This window comes from Anabrus simplex, chromosome 12 (genome assembly GCF_040414725.1).
Source record: "Anabrus simplex isolate iqAnaSimp1 chromosome 12, ASM4041472v1, whole genome shotgun sequence".
Taxonomy (NCBI): domain Eukaryota; kingdom Metazoa; phylum Arthropoda; class Insecta; order Orthoptera; family Tettigoniidae; genus Anabrus; species Anabrus simplex.
Genome location: NC_090276.1, coordinates 43,273,186 through 43,295,393, shown reverse-complemented (window position 1 = coordinate 43,295,393; position 22,208 = coordinate 43,273,186). Strand labels below are relative to the sequence as shown.

At 39.0% G+C, this 22,208-nt stretch overlaps 1 protein-coding gene across 1 annotated transcript in view; it reads left to right on the top strand.

Moving 5' to 3' along the window:
* Nucleotides 1-10,193, top strand: part of hiw (highwire) — an 815,007-nt gene extending 804,814 nt beyond the window's left edge. Inside the window, exon 70 of the mRNA XM_068229800.1 lies at nt 6,921-10,193. Within this exon, the coding sequence (XP_068085901.1) occupies nt 6,921-7,036 (116 nt within the window). The 3' untranslated portion in view covers nt 7,037-10,193. The remainder of the gene's footprint in view (nt 1-6,920) is intronic.
* The last annotated feature ends 12,015 nt before the right edge of the window (nt 10,194-22,208 follow it).

The following is a 22,208-nucleotide window of genomic DNA, read 5'->3' as shown; positions in this document are numbered from 1 at the left end:
TCGAAAATTTCATGTGATTTGGCCTTTTTTACAATAGAAACAGGAGTGTACCACTGACCCTTTAGGATGAGAGATTATCTTTAGTGCTGTCGCCCAGGTGGCAGATTATGCTTTCACTAGAAATACTGTTATAAGTCTCAATTAATACAGCATATGGTATTGATAACAGTAGCCAAGAGATTAATTATAATACAAGGTAGTGGAACTGAGGCTGTACTTGTATTTCGGTATTGCTGATCTTGAAGGATAGCCTATATCCATTACGGTAGTGGTTAGCGAATTTGCTTGAATCTTATTATCTCATGCTTGGCAGAAAAAAAAAAAAGAATACCCTTCAATATCAGCTCACTGTCAGTTCTGCCTATGGAATTACATAACCTCTTCTATAACCTAGAGGTACTGAGTTTGATGGGATTATATTCAACCTTCTCATTGTCACTTTCTTCTGACTTTCTGATATAGATTCAAGCAAATTCACCAACCACTAATGGATATACCCATCAAGATCAGCAATACTGGAATAAAAGTACAGCCTTAGTTTCACTACCTTGTACTATAATTAATTATCTTTTGGCTAATTTTATCAATCCCGTAGGTCTATACTGTATTAGTTGAGACTTAAAAGTGAAAGTATAATCTGCCACCTGGGCAACAGCACCTAATGCAGATCACTGATTATTAGTGCAATTCTTATTGATTAATGAAACTGTATATCGCTATCTAAGGTAAAATAGGGCATTCTTTCCAATATATAATTTGAGGTTATAATACTCGATGCAATATTGAACTGAAATATACAATATAAACGTCAAATATAATATTAAAAAATACACAAAATTTTTTAAATACATTTATTTATATAAAGCCTGTACATTTTAAAAGACTGTGCTTGCTTTAAACGGGTTGTAGATCACATGTACCACTCGGAGATATAACAACAAACAGTAAAAATCGTTGAGCTCCAGAGACCGAAAGCACTATCCAGTATCTTCTCACAAGCAACGGGTAGTCAGTCGATCACATGTACCACTCGGAGATATAACAACAAACAATAAAAATAATTGAGCTCCAGAGACGGAAAGCACTATCCAATATCTTCTCACAAGACATTCTCAACACACGAGTCACATTTATATACACATATGCTAATACTCTGAGCATAAAATAATAGAAATAGCGCTGACCATGTGAAGCTGCAGTAGGTGAAAATAAACATACAGCAATGGTCTTCAGAATAGTTCAGTTCAGAGATCAGTTAGTGATTTGAACTACTCGATTCATGATGGCGGTGTACGCCATTCGGAAAGCTTCGGCTTGCTCCGTAAGGCTTCGGTAAAGCTTCAGAGTGGAGCCGTAGTACGTCCCGTCAGGGGCTAACGTCGAGTGTAAGTGTCGCGTATTGTCTCTACTGTATTTGATATCACCACCATCTCAGCACTTAATCATGTATGGCTCACACATCTTCGTCATCTTTATAGTGCCATACTTGCTCACTGGTGGCAGTACGTTACAGAAACAGTAAGGTTGTACGATCTTTTCTGCTCGTTGCACTGAAAACGTAAAAATGACCCGCGATGGTGCTTAGTCGCTCAACTGTATGCTATCTGCATATAAGTGATATTTACAGGTTTATTTTTTGGTAAGTCGTTTAGGTACATGGAGTGGTGCCAACTGTTTCTGAATACGAAGATGATGTATAGGAGTTACATTTCACAAAGTAGTCATTGTCGGACTACATGAGCAGTGAATGAAGAATGACTTTCCGTGCACAGATAACAAAAGGTTACCTATTCTATGAAGTCAGAGGAAAAAAGAGAGGGGAATAAGAAAGGAACACATATAATAGGACAAACTCAATGGCAGATCAGGGTGGGAATAAGGAGCAACAGAATAGCTCTATGCAACGGTTACGGGCAGTGTTCGATGATGATCAGATCAACAGTTAAGGCTTATGGCCCCCCTCGTTCGCCTGATTTAAGCACATGTGATTTTTATCTATGGAGAAATCTTAAAGGAAAAGTTTACAGGAATAATTCTTGAACTGCAGAAGAATTAAAAATAGAAATTAGGAACATTATACGTTCTATCAGTGTCCATGAATTACTAAGTGTGTTACATTACCCAAAACACTGTTCATTTCCTTTTTTCCCTCCCTTCCTAAGATTCCTTATTACTGTCTAGAAAGGTTTCCTTGCTGCTTGACCTATCCTTTCCAGGTTATTACCAAAATCTTCCCATGACTTCTTTTTGGATTCAACAACTATTTGCTTCGCTTTGTTTCTTTCATCTATGTACAATTCCCTGTCTGCATCAGCCCTTGTTTGGAGCCATTTCTGATAAGCCTTCTTTTTACGTTTACTAGCTGCTCTCACTTCATCATTCTACCGAGATGTTTGCTTTTACCCATCTTTACACACAGTTGTTCCTAGGCATTCCCTTCCTGTGTCTACTACAGCATCCCTGTATGCCACCCATTCTCTTTCTATATCCTGAACCTGCTTACTGTCCACTGTTCAGAACTTCTAACTAATCATATCCATGTACTTCTGTTTAATTTCCTCATCCTGGAGATTTTCTACCCTTATTCGTTTGCAGACATATTTCAACTTTTCTATCCTAGATCGCGAGAAAATAATAGTTGCCATGACTTATGACTCGACCCTCGTAGCTTCCCATCAAATTCCATTTCATTCGCCAAGTTGTTTCCAAGGAGTCCCTCGCATGTGAAATGGGAGTGGGACTCCATTACTCCCATAGGTCTGAGGCTTGCTTAAAATGTTCTGAGCTCGGTAAATTTGTGAAGCAGGATGCTACCCTACTTACACATAGTCCAAGTGAAAATCTCTCCTCTAATGGGTTAGAGAACACCGGTGGATTGTACAGTCCTAGCCACCCGAGCACAAGGAGTAACATGACTCAGAATATGTCCGAGATGCCCATTCCCATTCTGTAGCAACTGGTATCCCGACTCTCAGGACCACTTATTAGTTCACTCAGCCGTTGCCCCTGGCTCACGAAGTAGGACCTCACTACAGTAACCCACACCATGAACCAAGACAGGCGATAAAAGAGTAGGAATACAGGACAAACACTACAGGAAAAAAAAGGATCCCCAGGGGATAGTAATACAAGGTAGTCATCATCAGCAGTTGTAGATCCAAGATTTTCAAACTTAATTATACACTGTTGCTCTTTAGCATACCACCTGTGGGTGGGGGACACTGACGAAGAGTATACCCATGGTATCCCCTGCCTGAGGCGACCAAAGGATGATTGAACCATGAAACTACTTGTGATTAGTACCATCACGCGGGGAACACCATGGGTCACCTGTACTTGCGAGTAGTACCACTATGTTAGGTACACAATAGGTTTGTGATTAATAGCAACAGAAGGTGAGTCTGGATGGGTTTTCCAGTACCCATGATTAATACCATTGTGAGAAACACCACAGGTCTGGGCATTGCCTGTGATTAGTACCCACTATACGAGGAACACCACGGGAAAACCGGCGCCCGTGATTAGTACACCTAGGTGAGGAACAACATGGATTTGCGTTGCCTATGGGTGGCGCCATTATATGAGAAATACCATAGGTCTGCGTTACCTGTGCGACGTACAATACTTGTTAGTAGTACCCTAATATGTGGAACACCATGAGTCTATGCTACTTTTGATTAATACCGCAACATGACAAATACCATGGTTCTACTTTACTAGCGATAATTACCGTTATCAGGGGCCATTGTCCTGGATTTTGGACCCCTTTAGCCAACAAGCATCCTCGATTGAGGATTGTGCGTTAGAAGCAGTTCCTTGGTCAGTAATACTATTGTTTATGATAGTTTCTGGGACGGATCCACTGATTGTTTTAAATTCATATCCATCCATTCATTCTTCGTCACATTTTCTATTGTGGTCAGTGAATGATTTTGAACTTTGAAATTGTCATTAAATTTTGTAGCATTAGAAGCAAATGACCTAGATGTTAGGCCCCTTAAAACAAAAAACATCATCATCGCTCTTTAGCATCAGTCTGGATTATTTTGATTTCTTGTGTGTCGGATGTCATATATTCAGTTTTCTTTGTTGAGTCGCAGCCCATATTATGCCCAAGTTTTCCAGAAGCAGCTGATATTGCATGCAAACTGGACTTAGTGTGGCAATTGCAATGGTGCAGAAGGCAATGGGAAACCACTGTGTTAACATTTCCCCAGGACTGTCTTCATGGGTGGAAAGCCAAGTATATTGGCCTTCAGTCCCAGAAAGATTTTATGTATTAACATTGATGCTTTCATGGATTGTACTTGTAGACAAGATATCAGCTTTTGGGCTTATGTCGTGTCAAGAAAACGAGGTGAAACTCTTTACGTTTCGCAGAGAACTTTGCTACGCGTCTTCAGAAGAAAATCTCGACTGTTCACGAGGGAAGACTTCTACAATAATGAGGGCCTGAATTTAAAAATATTTTACCATTGGAGAACTGTAGTGGTACTATAGTCTAATATATACAGTCGCGAAGATCTGATGATATCTTTCATCCGAGGCAACTACAGCGCTCCAAGTGGGAGCTGACGATGACATTAAGCTCCAATATGCCATTAACACATAACACGTACAGTAGCTTGGAATGAACCAACTGGTGATGACGAACGTACGAATTTGGAAAACACTGAACGAAATAACAATATAGAAAGGGCAGGGAAGAGAAACACCTACGTAAATCCTTAATGGCTGGCAACCACGTATTACTTAACTGATAGCCAGTGTCTCTGTTGAAAATGTTAGGATTTTTACATACAGTACTTCCACGGCTTCCTATATAATCCTAGACTTGTAGCGTTTAGTGTGGGTGAGAGCTCGAACATCCTGGAACACGACATCATGACCCGACAATAGGTCGTGCTCAGCTATTGCTGACTTGACTGGCTGGTTGAGACAGTGTTGCAGTACTCTGCCAGCATGTAGTGACAGTATGGTAGGCGGAAGGTAAGTGTTCAATGACAGAGTACTAGTTTAACATCAAAATTAATAATAATAATAATAATAATAATAATAATAATAATAATAATAACAACTAAACACTGTTGTACGCAGTGGAATATAGCTCAGAGTTATCCGAGATGTAAAAGGGTGGTAACAAGATGTACAATGAAACTAAAAGATAATTTTAATAGTGATAACAACAACCTTTTACTTGAATGTGAGAGAGAGAGAGTGTGTGTGTGTTAATCCAGATCCTTAGATGTGCAAACACTTATGCCAAAATTGTTAACAAAGCTTACAAATTTAACTGAACAAGTAACCCAATTCAAAAAATCAACAGTGAGATTAATCAAACTAGTTACCCATTGGTAGCTAAATTCTTTACAAGTCAGTCATAAATTTTAAGTACCTTATATCATACAATAATTAATTATACAAAATTTTAAACCAGAGGGTGTGGAGACAGGACGGGAATGAGGGAGACCGAGAGACACAACCAATGATATATATTTATAAATTATAATTTATAAATTTACTCATTTGGGACAAATATTTCAGGTTCCCTATGGGAATCAACATCTATATCATCTGATGGCCAGGCAGGCATCAACTTTCGATAATGCGACAAAGTCTCTCATAGTGCATTGGCACTTTTGGTGGCTCCAAGTAGCCTACGCGGTGGCCTCAATGGTATGCGCTAGTCATGCATCTTGGTGGGTGTGCTATTTACCAACTGATGAGCCCAACTTAGCACACTGGGGCGAAACACTGGCAACCAGGAATGAGTTAGGTGGAAAATTTATAATGTCCAATAACGGACCGTTTATATTGGTATTAGACACAACCGATGCAAGAAGTGTTCTAATAGAAATAACGGTAGGCACATGAAGATAGAATTTGCTTGAAGGGTAAAATAGTTCAAAATACGGTAGGGCGTGTAAGTCCATGGTTGCTTTAAGGATCTGTAGCCCAAAAACACAAAATGGATTTTAATGCCGTGCAATTGCGTGACTCTCCCAACCCCATTACTATTTAGAAAGATGAATAAAACGATGTCTTACATGATTTGATGTCTGTGTCTCACCTGAAATAAAATAGCTCCAATTGATGGGACCAGAGAACCAGCTCTGTTCAGTGTTGTGTGCTCGCACATCCAGCGGGAAACGGCCTCTCGTTCAACCTGCCGAGATGGGCCAGATGACGAGTATTTATATGGTCTAAAGTTCATTCTAGAATGTGCAAGACATAGAGCGACGTCAGGGGAGCGGGAGAGTCAGCTGATCATCTCAGATGGCGGTCAGTAAGTGGAAAACAAGGCCAGCAGAACGTAATGTGATAAGAAGTGCCGGGTACACAAGATAAGTTCAGGGCATAATTGGATAACGGATATTTCTTTAGAGTTCCTTGATGCGAGTCCCGATGGACCGGCATGTTTTGCCAATGTATACCTTTCCGCAAGTACAGGGAGTTTTGTAAATCCAGGGTGTAAGAGTGGAGACAATTTGTCCTTGCTTTTACCTAAACCGTGAGCAGTTTTAGTGACGGTGCCAAACATGGTTTTTATATTATGCTTGCGAAGGCCTTTGGCAATTCCGTTTGTGGTGTTCTGAATGTAAGGCAGGTAGACAATACGTAAAGAGTTTCACCTTGTTTTCTTGACACAACGCAAGCCCAAAAGCCCATATCCTGTCTACAGGTTTTAAGCAGTCAAATGGTATGAAAAATCTCCCTTCCAGCCTTCAAAATATTTGAACAAACCAAAGATAGCTATGATGACACTCAACATCCACAATAAATAAGAAAGTGTTTGGAATCCTCTTGGGTTTATGAAGATTGGAGTCTCGTGCTTTCCACTTCTCTTTGGGCTCTGTCAAGGATCAGCCCTTTCTATCCTCTTCTTTTTTCTAAAATTGGTACTGTCTTGATTGTTCCAGGTCCAAAAGCCAAGCAGCTGGAGGGAGAGGAATGTCCACTTCATGTGAAGCATCCCCCTACTGGTGAAGAATTTGCTCTGGGATGTGGAGTGTGTCGGAATGCTCACACTTTCTAAGTGTACGGGTGTAATGCAATTAAACAAAAATGCGACTAGTCAAAAATATTTTGTTCTTTTTATAGTGTTGCCCTTGTCTCTATTTAATAATGAATTTTTAAGGGCAAGCCATTGCACTTCATAAAATCTAATGTAATATTGATACATTTTCATATTTCCTAATTATAAGATTTGGTTGTGATACAACTCTTTTCTAATGCTCAGACAAGATTTTCCAGGTTGTGACTTTTTTCTTTGTATATCATAACTAAGTAGGGTGTTTTAAAACCTGACAAGAATCTTTAGTAGATATTTAATTGGATAAATGGAACCTTTTGGTTCAGCACTGCTAGGATAATGGGAAGGTGTGGGAGCTTCCAATTTCTTCACAAATGATGGTACAAGCGAACTACTTCGACTGTCATAATCATCCATTTTGAGACCAGTCACTTTCTTCAGCTGAGGGAAGCTTCTATGTTTCGATGGTGTCTCCATCCAGCAAACTTCCCTTAACTCCAACAAGAAGAATTTATCCTTCATTGCTGACAAGTTATTTTATCTGAATCCGCTAGGACAGCATTGAAAATGCTCCAGTGTGGAAGCCATATGCATAATTTCATCTCTGTCACGAAATGAGTTTCTCAGCTGCGTGGGTCTTGAAAGACAAAGCATCCTTCTCGATCTCATATTCTGATGCAGGTCCCGAGTTTCCTTTAGTTCACAGAGAAGACTACTAAAAACTACTTAAAATAGTATTCTGGTTAAATCCGCCTTATCAATATGCATTCTGCTAATGAAAACTTACTCATCGTACACGTTTCTTTGAAGAATAAGAGTCTTATTTTTGAAGGATAAGATTGTTATTCTTTTATGGTGTAATTAAGTAATTAAGTTAAGAGAACGTTTATTTTTCTCGAAACATGTACAATGATTAAATAATTTTGCATTAAAGGAAAGTGTATTGACAAGACTGATTTAATCGGAATACTATTTTAAGTAGTTTTTAATAAGTTTGCAAGTCAGTACAGAAATGAATGAATAAATAAGTTAATTAATTAATTAAATAAATAAATAAATAAACAAGTAAATAAATAAAAAACAACACCTGTTATGGTCCTCAGTGTGTGACTTAGCAAAAAGCAGTTCTATAATCTATCAGCTATACTTACACTCTTCACACATAAACACTGATGACCGTGCAATGTTCCATTTTCTCTTGTAAGTCTCCAGTCGACACTCCAATCTTGCCACTAAAGCTTTTGCTGGATCTTTTGCAGCCATTTTTGTATTTCTTTCTTCACCATGATTTTCTGTTCTGTGAAGCGAATTTCAGCATAAAGTTCAAGGATATCGGCATGTTAACGCATGAAATTTCATTTTTTGTGCGTATTGAACTGAGAATTACAATGAATAAACTTTTTAATGTCCACCTATTCAATACAATAATAATGTTGTCTATAGATGTAATTACAACATTCTAATTATATTCAGTAGTAGTTTCGACGCATTTTTGCGTCATCCTCAGCTGTACAAAGAAATCGGAAAATAGGCAAATTATATAAAACTCATGATAAATATTAAATTGTACGTGATATAAAAACCCTATGGAATCTACATTAAAACAATGACATGTAATAAAACCTAATTGAACAATTTAAAGGCTTGCGAGTCAAAAAATATACTGAATGTTGAGTAACAGTTCTCAGGTTGATTCATGTCCCTGTGGACATACAGTAATAGGCTCAATAAATCTGGTGAGCGATTCACAATAATAAAATAGCTTGTGTTTTAAAAAACATTTTTACACCTTAATTCAACTACGGTTCATAAACTGCGTTGCTCACATAGAGCGATCTTAAAATAATCGTGAATATAAAAACAGCTGAATAAAATTTGGGTATGGCGGAATTCTTCTATATCCAAGGCCTATGAGGTGGAAACTTAAATAAATCCTTAAGATGTAAACAGGAACTATGTTTCTCAGTTCAAATGCGAAACCTGTGAAAAATAAAAAAATCACAATAACTTTTCGAAGCAGAAAGTTTTAAGACTTTACTCAGTAATATAAGTGTATGCAAGACTCACCCCATACGGTCGTAGACTGATCGTAATGTAAATAACGTGCAGTGAGAAACGAACAGGTCGAGTCAGGCATGCATATCTGGACGGGACAAGGGAGGGGCGATAGGGGTAGGCAGAAGTAGGGCGCGTGGAGGGGATCTTGTGGGCGTGGCCTACGTGGCATCTCATTGAGGGGCACTGAATTGGTGGCCTTCTTGGACTTTTCATCTTAAAGTTGCTTCTCCAAGTGTGTTGATTTTCAGACTTAGCTCTTCGATCAACCTGATGGACTGGTTTATCTGCATGTCCGTAGAATACACATTATTGCAAATCTTCGTGTTTATTTTCTTTGTTAGAGTTGCATAGTTTTGGGTATTGAATATCTCCTCAGAGGTCTTTGCACTGGGTTAGGCATTTGCAATATCACTGTCTTAAAATTGCCACCTGGTGAATCCTTCACCTAGTTACTCAACTTGTCAGCAACACGGATCATTACCTGAAAAAAACAAACAAAAAAAAAACATGAGATCTAGACGATTGCAAATTAACATCAGTAGGGTGTTGGGTATGATTACTGTTGCCCTTCTTTAACATGGCAAACTATTCTTCAAAATTTGTGATACAGTGTATCTGAATACCAAATACCACCGTGCCACTTGTACAGTCTTCATGAGTCAGATGAGTTGATCAGATTGTGGACTGTTTCATTGTACACTTCCAAGTAAGATATACTCAAGTCGAAGTCCTTGTCTTCTTTCATTTTTCCCATGGCAGGAGTGTTCTGCCATCTGGATCCATGGGTAAATGGTTAGCGTGCTGGCCATTGGTCACAGGGGTCCCAGGTTCGATTTCCGGCAGGGTCGAGAATTTTAACCATAATTGGTTAATTCCACTGGCACGGGGGGCTGGGTTTGTGTGTTGTCTTTCTTCATCATTTCATCCTCATTACGACGTGCTGGTCGCCTGGGGGCATCAAATCAAAAGACCTGCATCTGGCGAGCCGAACTTGTCCTCAGACACTCCCGGCACTAAAAACCATACGCCATTTCATTTCATAGAGTTCCACCATAGTGAGGTACGACATGCCAGGAAGTCTTGACACCACCCGTTGCACCATAGGGACACGTAGAATGCTGGCACTAAAAACCATACGCCATTTCATTTCATAGAGTTCCACCATAGTGAGGTACGACATGCCAGGAAGTCTTGACACCACCCGTTGCACCATAGGGACACGTAGAATGCTGGGAAACCAGTGCGATTTTTGCTTGTGCCAGTCAGGGCTTTTTTCTTGCATTTGCAAGCACTAACAGTGGACTCATAGAATGCTGGAAACCTGTGCCAGTTCCCTTGGAACTTCTGATGGTGAAAGAGGATGAACTGATCCTGCTAGAAAAAATTCATTGTAGAATTTCATGTAGAAGGAGAGTAGGATGTGGTGGTGGTGATTATTGTTTTAAGAGGAAGTACAACTAGGCAATCATCCCCTATATAACACTAATCGGAGAGGGAAAATGCAAGGGATCCAACACTTCGAAAAATGAAGGTATCGGCCAAAGTAAGACAAGGGCCACAAAAAGAACAAGAGTTGACCACAGGGGGTCGGATAGGATAGATGAAAGTGAGGAGCCTGGCACACGTAAGTGGAAGCAACGCCAGGACTCAGCTGAGGACCCTGTCGTCGCCAACCCACGTTCCCAAGTTAAGAGCCTGTGGGGCGCCTTGTAGTCGCGTCTCATGACAGGCAGAGGATACCGTGGATATTATTCTACCGTTCCCACCGACAGGGGGAAAGGAGAGTAGGAGTCCGTAAAATTAATCGTGGAAGGCAGGAATTTGGAGAGTACCATCAACTGTTCCCGCAACTGAAAATGGACCCTTCTGATGGCGAAAGATGTCTTGTTTGAGTGAGAGGATGGATGTTTCAAATCTAGATTTCATTTGGGCCTCACGTGGGTAACGACAAAATTTTTAATGTGTTCTTCCTAAATGAAGATAATAAAATACTTAAGCACCACGGCAGCAAAATGATCAATTCATAAAACCATGAAAACCCATCTACACTGTGGGTCATTTGCTAATAAAATCTGGATATTTTATTCTATCTTACCTTGATTCTAATTTAAATAAGACAATAATATAAGTTATGGCAATATTAAAATAACTTAAGTACATCATCTGGCAATCAAGTATTAGGCCAGATGGCCTGTTACGGTCTCAATCCATCTCTTTAGCTGGACGTCCAATATTTCGTGTCCCTCTAGGTTGGTATCTTACTATCTGTTTCGGAACTCCTTCCCTAGGTATTCTGTTGATTTGGTCTCACCAGTTTTTCCTATAGGTTCCTATGTAATTTAATACAGTTCCTAATTTTAGCTCTTTCATCATATCTCCGTTCCTTTTATGATCCCATCGTGTACACCCTGCTGTGCGTCTCATAAATTTAATCTTGGCAGCTGTGATCCTAGTTTCATCTTGTCTCCTGATTGTCCATGCTTTGCTTCTGTATTTGAGAATTGGTCTAGCTAGTGATTTGTAGACTCGAAGTCTTGTCTCTCTCTGTACTAGGGATGGCTTCATTATTGAGTTCACTGTGCTTATGGATTTGCTGAACATCACTATCTTTGAAATCTCTACATCATTATCGAAGGACACGTAGTAGCCGAGGTAATTCTTCTTCCTGATATATTTCTGCTTATGCAGGTTGTTGAAGCTAATTGAAGATGAACTCTTTCTAACAGTTTGTCGAGACAGATCTTACCCAGAATTGGTTCTTTACCCTTGAAAGTGAGGTTTTTTTTTTTTTCTGTAGCTATTTCCATGTTATTCAGTGGTTAATAATAATAATAACAACAATAATAATAATAATAATAATAATAATAATAATAATAATAATTATCATCATCATCATATGGCCTTGGCTGCCGTGTGCAGACATTTCAATTTGTCGCTATCTGGCTGTCTGCTCATCAATTTCGACATTGTTTTTTACTCTAGGCCGACTAGGTGGCAGACCGTGCAAAACAAAACTCTCTTGGGTGTCTATGGCCGAGATTTTATGAATTTTGCCAGGTAAACACCAAGTGTGTCACCAGAGATCTTTTACATGCCGACATCGTACGACATGGAGTGTCAAATGGATTTTTTCTGCCCTTCAAACATCTGACTACCTCTGCCGGGTTTGAACCCGCTATCTTGGGATTTGGAGGCCAGCACTCCACCACTGATCCACAGAGTCAGCTGTTCAGTGGTTATTCTACTGAGATGATGTATGGAGTGCTTAAAAAAAAAAAAAATACCAGGAGAAGACGGTCTAAACTTAGAATTTTTCAGATATGCAGAGAATAGCTTCATATAACATTTATCAATGATTCATCCATTTGTCTTAGTCTTTTCTTAGAGTAAGACCTATCAATTCATTCTTCATAACATTGGTAGTTTATTATACAATTCTTCTTCTTTATCTTTTTGCCAGAGTTAGAGAAGTTTGCTGGAAGGAGACAGAAGCAGCTTCCCTCTACTGAAGAAAGTGATTGGTCTCAAAATGAATTATTTCTTTTAAAAGTGACTGTACAAAGTATGGTATAAGCAATTACTAAATCTCCAGCTGTTTCATCTCTAGTTGTATGTGATTATTGTTCACTTCTCTTATAAAGTCTACTTTCTCATCTAGCATGTAACTTTTCCTCTCTCTCTGTTCATCACGGCCGACTGACAGCAATGTAAAATTTTTACTGATATAAACGTAGTTTTTATTACTCAATACAACAAATGTCCATTATCAGCATCATTTTAATGCGTCTCATTTTGATAATCTGCTCACAGTTAAAACAGAAGTGTATCCTGCGTCGTGAACATTCGTCTCGTAATGTTTCTGCTTTAGCTTTATGCTGCGCAGTCACTTCCTGTAACCTTCGCTCTACCATCGCACCGCACCCCTCGATTTCTGCAGCTAAAGTCCCATTACCAACAATGCAGACTTTAATGGTCGCATTTCTAACTCGCATTTATTTTGGTAACAACAGGAAATTCATACCTTTTATGGCATCAGTTAACTCTTTTACATGTAAATCAACTGTATTCCACGAACAGGTGTCTGGCTCATAATCTTTCTCTCTTAGTTAGAAGGCAAGTGGTCTCTTCCCACGACCGTCATTACACTATCGCATCGCATCCCTCCGACATCTGCAGCCGAAGTCCCACCGCCAACAAAGCTAACTCTATCATGTATCGCATTCCTAACTTGCCTGTCTTTTAATAAGAGGAAATGCATTGGTTGCAACACTATTTTAACTTTGTTATATACAGTACAAATAAACTTCACTTAATGAAAATTAATACATATAACACCGAATTATGTATAAATGAGTAACGTACAAATGAGATTTAATTAACATGTTTTTAATTATATTTTGCCAAGTCGTACAGAAATTTACGCATAAAACAGAATTATACAGAACTGAGTTCAAAAAATACAGTGGAACCTCTTTTCTGCCAACACCATTGGTTCTGTGGAAAAATGTCTGTTAAACCACACCGGGCGACTGGAGTGGGACATAGATGATGTTGAAGATGACGAGAGGTGTCCGCTAAAACAAAAGTTATTGAAAATGAAATGGCGTATGGCTTTTAGTGCCGGGATATCCCAGGACGGGTTCGGCTCGCCAGGTGCAGGTCTTTTTATTTGACGCCCATAGGCGACCTCCGTGTCGTGATGAGGATGAAATGATGATGAAGACAACACATACACCCAGCCCCCATGCCAGGGAAATTAAATAATGATGGTTCAAATTCCCGACCCTGCCGGGAATCGAACCCGGGACCCCTGTGACCAAAGGCCAGCATGCTAACCATTTAGCCATGGAGCCAGATACAAAAATTATTGAGACACTGTAACGCCAGAAAACATCCACCTTAAATATGAGCATACATATTTATTTTGATTATTCTAAATAAGCACATTTTTCTTTCCTGCGATATTCTCGAAAAGGAAATAACGACCCAGGGTGATGCACAAATTCGTTACTGAATTAAACTAAACTTCCAGGTTATTTGCGACTTGTCATGCTTTTACTTGTAACATTGGCTCTCACTCACAGTTTTTTTGCTCGGACAAATTTGAACCACTCATATACCCAATTTTCAGTTCTGCAAAAACTGATTCCCGCTTTCTTTTCGTTCCTCGATTCCTACTTTCTTCCCACTCACTTAAATTGTCATTTTTATTTACAATTATGTTTTCTCGCAGTTTAATTTTTCAAGGAGCTTTTCTCACTAAGTCCTTTTGCACTACTTTTGTTGCCTCAAGATCTAAACACGCTCATATCTCCTACTCATGTTTACTGGGTGACTGAAATGCTATAGTATTTCTGCCTCAACAATCAGCACACAGTCCCTTCCTTGTCCAAGTTTAACGGAACTATGTGACCTCGACCTTATTAGCGACCATCTGGGTTATGGCTGGAATGATGAAAGATATGCTGGAAAATCCCTTGGTTAGCTGTGAGTAAGCAGTCACTGTTAGCATTCCCAGGCAACTAAAATTATCAAAATGTACACAAATTAGAACACAAGATGACCCTAACAAAAGACTTAGAAAGAGCCCTGTGTAAAACAGCTGCCTTCACTACTACTTCAGCATTCTTATGCACGTTTCTTTCTGTTCTCCTTGGACACATCCAGTACAAACATTCAAAAGGAATTCCGATGTGTCTGCAGAATGATTTTAATAGAGAGTGATATAGCCCTGTGTAAAGAGTGTCATGGAACATGTAAAGTGTCCGCTTAAGACAAGTAGACGAGGCTAATGGCGATGTCCGCTGTCTGAAATTCGAGGTGTCTGTTTAAATGAGGCTTATGTCTTATGTAAAATAAAATCGGTTCCATGGAAAAATGTTCATATAAGGAGGTGTGCACTGAATAAAGGTGTCTGTTACAGCAGGTTCGACTGTGTTAATAAATATGAAGTGTCATGGAAACTTTCAAAGTTTGCTAATAACATAAAATTTCTGGAATATTAAGCTTTATGCAAGTACTGGATTGCTTGTTAGTTTTCTGATCATGACAATAGTTGCAGAAAGTTGAAATGGTGCAATGGCCTCCATTTTCTTTGCAATGCCTGCCATTGCATAAATTCAACAAAACAATCAAATAGGTGAGTCAAGTTTCATTCATCCTGTGATCTTGTGAATTATGCATATTCCTTATGATTCATATATTTTTCTACGTTGTCAAGAATCACCTCTCATAGGCAGCATCTGAAGTCTGAGCATTAGAAACTAGTTTACAGACATAAGTACAGTACGTTTGAAATATGAATTGTGTCAAATACCTACATAGCCTATTAAGATAGGACTCATTTGTTAAATAATGACTGAATTTACAGGTAAAACTGATGGGGCTTTTGCTATGCATAAAAAGGGCTTCACTGGTGCAATTGAAAAATTGGATACATATAATATTTTGTGTTACAAGGGTATACTATGTATTGAGGGATTTTCTTTTCCCTCACATGTGATCAGTGGTAAAATAAATACTACCGTCAGATGAATTTCGTCATTACTTCTACCTCTCCTTTTCCCCAGGATTTAATTGAGGAGCAGCACGCTTACTTGCAAACATTAGGCTTCGATCACATTGGAGGCACGCTTGTGCAAGTAATTTGATGGCACGCGCGTGCGCAATCTGGCGTGAACAGCAATGTGTCCACACTAAATGCAAACAGGTGCAAGCAAATACAGTATTTGGTGCAAGTTAATTATTATAAACAGGTCAGTCGAAATGGAGATGTCAGATGATGAGGACATTGTTTTGGAAAATGGTGTTTTAAAATTTTTATTTTTGGATGAGCAGGAAATCAGGGAAGAATAGGTGAAGGAGTATTTTTTGGACAGAGAGGAAGATGGAGAGTATGCACGAATATTCAACAATTTGCTGAGACAGCCTGATAAGTTTTTTAAATACTTCAGAATGATACTGGACAAAATCACACCTAGAATAAAGAGGCAATCTAATTTCCGAAAGTGTGTATCACCTGAAGAGAAGCCTCGATGGTCAGAAATCAACTGAGATCTCGCACGCTTGCAACTACAAAACAAATATTTTTGTTTCGAAGTTGGGTCGGATCAAGCTTGCACAAGCGTGCACTTGCTTGTGGCGGGCAGTGTGAGTGGCGATGGACAAGTCACCACTTGTTTCTGTCGCTCTCCTGAAGATTTTGTTTATATGTGCACGTTTGCACACGTGCGCGCCACCAAATTACTTGCACAAGCGTGCCTCCAATGTGATTGAAGCCTTAAGGACAAGCAGAAAAGCCCATTGCCAACTTAACAAAATGGGCTCTAGAAATGTACTGTACCGCTAATTATGTTTAAACCTGAAATTAGTTACTGAATACAGAAATGTCGGCACAAATTTGGACTTCCTCTTGGAATGTTGCCCCACATTTTTTATTTTTGTATTTTCAAAATGTTGTTTGTGTGTTTTTATTACTTGCAACTTGCTATGGCTGGAACACAGGTTGCAAATTGTCGAAGTAGGTCCTTGTAAACCACATTCTTTGTAAATATTTTGTGACAATTCCCCCCCCCCTCCCTCCCTGTTCAATCTTAGCCACCATCATTCGCTTCAGTATCCTTCCCTTTTCCTTCCTCTGGTCATGTCCAAACCATTACAGTTTATTTCTCTCCATTATGTCAGATATTTTCCTGCCTGACCTTGCCTCTTACCCTGTCCCTTGTTTTTCCTGTCATACTTCTTTAAAAAATAGATTTCATCTCACTGCAAAGACCTGAACATGAGCAAAATAAAAAATAAAAGGGCTAGAATAAAATCCAGGCCAGTGAGCAGATTTGCACTTCTCTTATGCTATTCATTGCTACAGTATGTTCTATGCTCTCACCTTTTGTAGTAGTGTCATCTCATAGTCTTCCTTTGCTTTGTTTCGAGGGTTTCGAACCTTCCTTCTTATCCTGTTTCACTGTGTATTTTCTTCTTTTATTAGAGTACTAGAGTATCTTGTCCTTAGGAGTGATGCTTGCCTGCTCCTCTTGCTCTTTTAAGCGTGCGTTTTCCCTTCGCCTGTGTAAGGCCGGGGAGACCAGAGCTCCAGAGCTGTCATTAATATTATTGCCTCTCCTCCCGCTCTGCTCAGCGACTACTCCAGAGCTCTAGTCTCCTTGGCTTTATATAGGGCAAGGGAGAATGCATGTATAAAAGAGCACCTGGCATAGTAAGAATAATAGTAATAAAACCTAAAAGTAGAGTTCAGCATATTGTAGACCTAACTAGAGCACGACTAACTAACTAACCAGCTGGACTCCCGACAATGACAGAGTATTACACCACCTTACATTCTATGCTAGAGTGGAGAGAAATGAGGACTTCATTGAGACAAGTTCCATATTTCAAGTGTTTTAAGGATTGAAACAGAATTTAACTATAAATGTATATACATTTCTAAATATTTTGAAGTGTGATTTGATAGAATCTTTCAAGAATGGAATATGCCATTCTATTTTTAACTCACTCAGCGCCAAGCACGCCGATCGACGTTTTAAAATAAGTGCGCTGGCAATGCCAAACATGTCGATTCACATTTAAGTGTATATGTTCAAATAGTTGATTGTAACTCCTAAAGATGTCACCCAAATGCAGTCTAACTTTCACAGATTCAAAATGAAGGATCAATGTATCGATCGATAAACATATGAACCACATTTCTTAGTAAAGTAACTTCCTGTTTACACCTGAACACGTGCTATCTTCAGTTGTTGAGTAATCGCGTGTTTGTTCTAAGTTAGTGCCTTTGCATTCTTGTAAAATGGCCTGTAAATCGTACGAAAGTACAGATTACTTATAGGAGAGCGATATACGTGGTATGTTAAAAGAAGTGTATGCAGATTGTGAGTCGGAAAATGATTTAGTGCCTTTTGTGGAGGGAGGTGATAGCGATTCATCTGATGAAATTACGAGTGCTGAATATTCCAGCAATATTTAACTTTATTTTTGGAGGATATATCTGGTGTAACTTGTGAGTCAACAGTCTCTGGCAGCATTTCTGGGCAATTAGAATTCTCGGAATAGGTCTGTACACCACTAGCTGAGGCATCTTTATAATTGAGTGGCGAGTCTGGGCGAGTAGGAGCAAACTCCTATGTGAAAAGAGAACCAAACATTGAATTTAAATTAAGGTGGAAATGAATCCATCAGCGCTTACCCCAAGGCAAGCCATCCTGGGAGGGAGGATTGCCGAAGTGCATCTGACTTGCTGGACAGGTGAGAAGCGAAAGACATCGAAAGTTTTCCTCACTCTCTCGAGGAGGGCGAAGCTGGCTCCAGTCCGATTACGAGGTAATCAATCAGACCAGAGAAGTTTACCTCTTGCCACCCAGATTCACCTCAAAACCTCTGTTATTTTCTCCAACGCAAATATTTATAGAGAAACTTCTATCTTACGAAACTCATAAACCACTACAATATGCTTTTAGAATCGACAGGGGCAGTCACCCCCTGTTCCGAAAGTCCAAGTTACAAAGGTTTCACAATATTACAAAATATCACCCAACAATAATGAAAACAACCCTTTACAACTTAGCCATATTCAATAATAGTTACATTTCCAAATGACTGTCTTATATATAAGTCCACATGTTTTATTTTTCTTTCTCTACCATTCAGTCCAAATACAACACATTTTTCTCTGTTCTTCCCCTACAAAACCTGTCGCACCAGCATTGAGGAATTAGAACGCGACCTGCAACTTACAAGATGATTATGCAGTAGAAACAGATACTAACGCCAAAGATCTTGGTAAGCCAAAATTTGACAAAGATGGTAAATATTGCTACTACCACTTCAGATTTGGCATCAAATGTGGGCCAGAGAAGTGCACCCTACCTTGCCAGTGGAAAGATGAGGGAAACGTCGGCTAGCAGAATAAGTAGCGGCCTCACGCTCTGCCATCATGCCTCAGGTAGGCCAGAATTTTAATTATTTATTCAAGATCGACATTCTGATCAAAAATTTCTAATAGACAGCGGAGCAGAAATTTCTGTCTTACCAGCTAATAGTAATTCTAAAAATGTATCGTCAGATTTTAAACTTGATGCTGCTAATGGGACAGAGATACCAACTTTTGGCACTAAAATAATTAACATTTGACTGGCCATTTATATTAGCAAAAACAACCAAAGGTATATTGGGAGCAGATTTTTTTACATCAGGTTGACCTGACTATCGATGTCAAAAATAGAAGGATAATTGACGGCAAAACAAAACTCAGTGTCACGGCTGATAAAGCTGCTATATCCAACTATGATACAGTCAGTGCTCTGCAAGAAGGTTCAGCATTTTATGACTTATAATAGAAATATCCCGACATAACCATTACCATCTGGGAAATCATTATCTTTTATCAGACCATATATACCTTGCAACTTTCATTGTCAACTATTTCATCATTACCACAGCAGGTCACACCCAGGTGTACAAGCTACCATGAAGCTAGTATAACATCCAAGATTATCTGGACTAACATGAAGAAAGACCTGACTCTCTAGGCCAGATCCTGTCTAAACTGTCAGAGAAGCAAAGTCTCCTGTGGATATATTTTCTAAAGAAGATCAGCGATTCAATACTATTCATGATAATCTGATTGAATCTTTACCACCTTCTGAAGGTTTCATATACTGCCTTTCTTTGTATCGACAGATTTACTGGGTGGATGGAAGTAGTACCTCGAACAAACATCACAGCAGAATTAATAGTACAAGCATTTCATAGCAACTGGATAGAAAGATTTTGTGTTCCTTCCAGATCATTTCAGACCAAGGGAGACAGGTTCAATCAGAACTTTTCCAGTCACTTGCAAGGCTGTGTGGATGTGAACTCAATCATACAACTGCTTATCATCTACAAAGTAATGGGAAAATTGAACGTTTTCACCCCACTCTTAAAGCTGCTATCAGAGCTCACAGTGTGGCAAGATGGACAGAAGTCCTTCCTACAATTCTTCATGACTAAGATGTGTTAGAAGAAACAAACTGTTCTATTGCCCAAATGGTTTATGGCTCAACAATCAGAATACCTGGTAATTTCTTTGATGATTCGACAAACCAAAAAGAGAATCTCCATCTTTCGTCAGTAAGCTACAACATCAAAAAGCAACATTAAAACCAGCGAAAGACAGTCATAAAAATCAAGACACGCCATTTGTACATAAAGATCTTCACAATTCCAGACTTGTTTTTATCAGAGTAGATAGGATCAAGTCACCTCTTGAAAAACCGTATGAGGAACCATATAAGGTAATTGAGAAATCAAATAAAATATTTTACTTTTGCAATCGAGAACAAAGAGCTAAAAATCTCCATCAATAGACTGAAACCCATACACTTTGCCTGATGTTCCAGTGGAAGGTCTCCCAGCCATATCTCAATCATTTCAAGAACCTCAAGTGATGATCAGACACAAGTGACATTAAAGAACTTGCCTCTGGATCAAGAAAAAAGGGTAACACGTTCAGGGCATGTTATCCGTTTTCCTTCCAGGTATCTTGAAATCTTTTTGTAACTTGGACGTAAGATGGCTGCCATCCAAAACACCCTGTAAGACTTACAATGACTAGTGTGTGCTTTAGGAACCGAAAAAATGAAGTCTGTACCGTACATATACAGTTTCTTAGGGAAAACAGTGGAATTAGATTTATTATTTTCTTGGATTTTGGAATTGATTGTAAAGTGATTCTTTGTTCTTATTTTATTCATTAAAAAGAAAGGTGTGTCATTATTCAAAGTAAATAATTGCTCTTGACCGTACCTACATACGAATAATCAAGTTATATTATTAGATGGTTTCTTTTTCCTCTCCTACAATATCATGTTTGTATTTTAGCCCTATAGTGGCCATGATCGTTAAAGCATCAAGTCTACATGGTCTGACACCGTGATTAGCTGGTTCTAGTCCTGTTTGTCAGGAAAAAAAAGAGAAAAAGATGCCATCGGAATGTTGGCCTGCAGGGTAGGAGAAGAGGTAGAATACAGTTTCTAATCACTAGATTGTGTGCCTAAATCCTGGATTAAATTACAAACCTCTCTGTAGTGTTCATAGGAAGTGAGGGTACGTGACACTGTTGATAGTGATTCGTCCGTCGGATGGCGATGTATAGCTTTGAGTAGACCCCTCGTTATAAACATTCCACATCCAATACAAAGACCTGCAACGGCTGCAACAAGCGAGCCAATCATGTCCCCCAACACCACCGCCACAAAAAGCCATAAGATAAATATATTGTATATTCATTTGCCCATGCCTCAGTTATTCTATTCCACTTTCTCCAGTCTTCATTGCACTTATTGTAATATAGGAACCGTAAATAACTACGGTTATTTTTTGTGTAACGAACCTCCAGGTTGTGTACAGATAGGTCTTATGGCGACAATGGGATAAGAAAGGGCTAGGAGTTGGAAGGAAGCGGCCGTGGCCTTAATTAAGGTACAGCCCCAGCATTTGCCTGGTGTGAAAATGGGAAACCATGGAAAACTATCTTTAGGGCTGCCGACAGTGGGATACGAACCCACTATCTCCCGGATGAAAGCTCACAGCTGTGCGCTCCTAACCGCACGGCCAAGGGTTGTGAGTATAGATAAGAAAAGTGTTTTTCCACCAATCAATACACAATTTATTTTAAATAGATTAAACTGGTACTGGTTTCGGCTCTTTAACGGCCATCATCAGCTAGTACATGATTTGTTTCAACCATTAGACAATTCACAAGTTGTTATTGTATTAGACATCCGGATGTCTAATGGGGGATGGAAATGTATACAATAGCATGTAATTAAAATATCAGTAGTCAAGGTAAAAAGTTACAATAAGTTAGAACATGAGTATGTAGGACATATTAAAACATATGGGTCATAATATAAAACACTTAAAAAGTTTTAACACATTAAAATTTGGTAAGTATAGGTAGACACTTGTTAAAAATTTTTAGTTCATGTTACATAGGTTCCATTCTTCTATCTTCTGTGGAGTTCCATTGCTTTTATGTTGTGTTGATTTTAGCTGTGTATGGTAATTTTCGAGAAATTTCTGAAGCTGGTATGAGTCATATTGATAAGGACCTTATTCC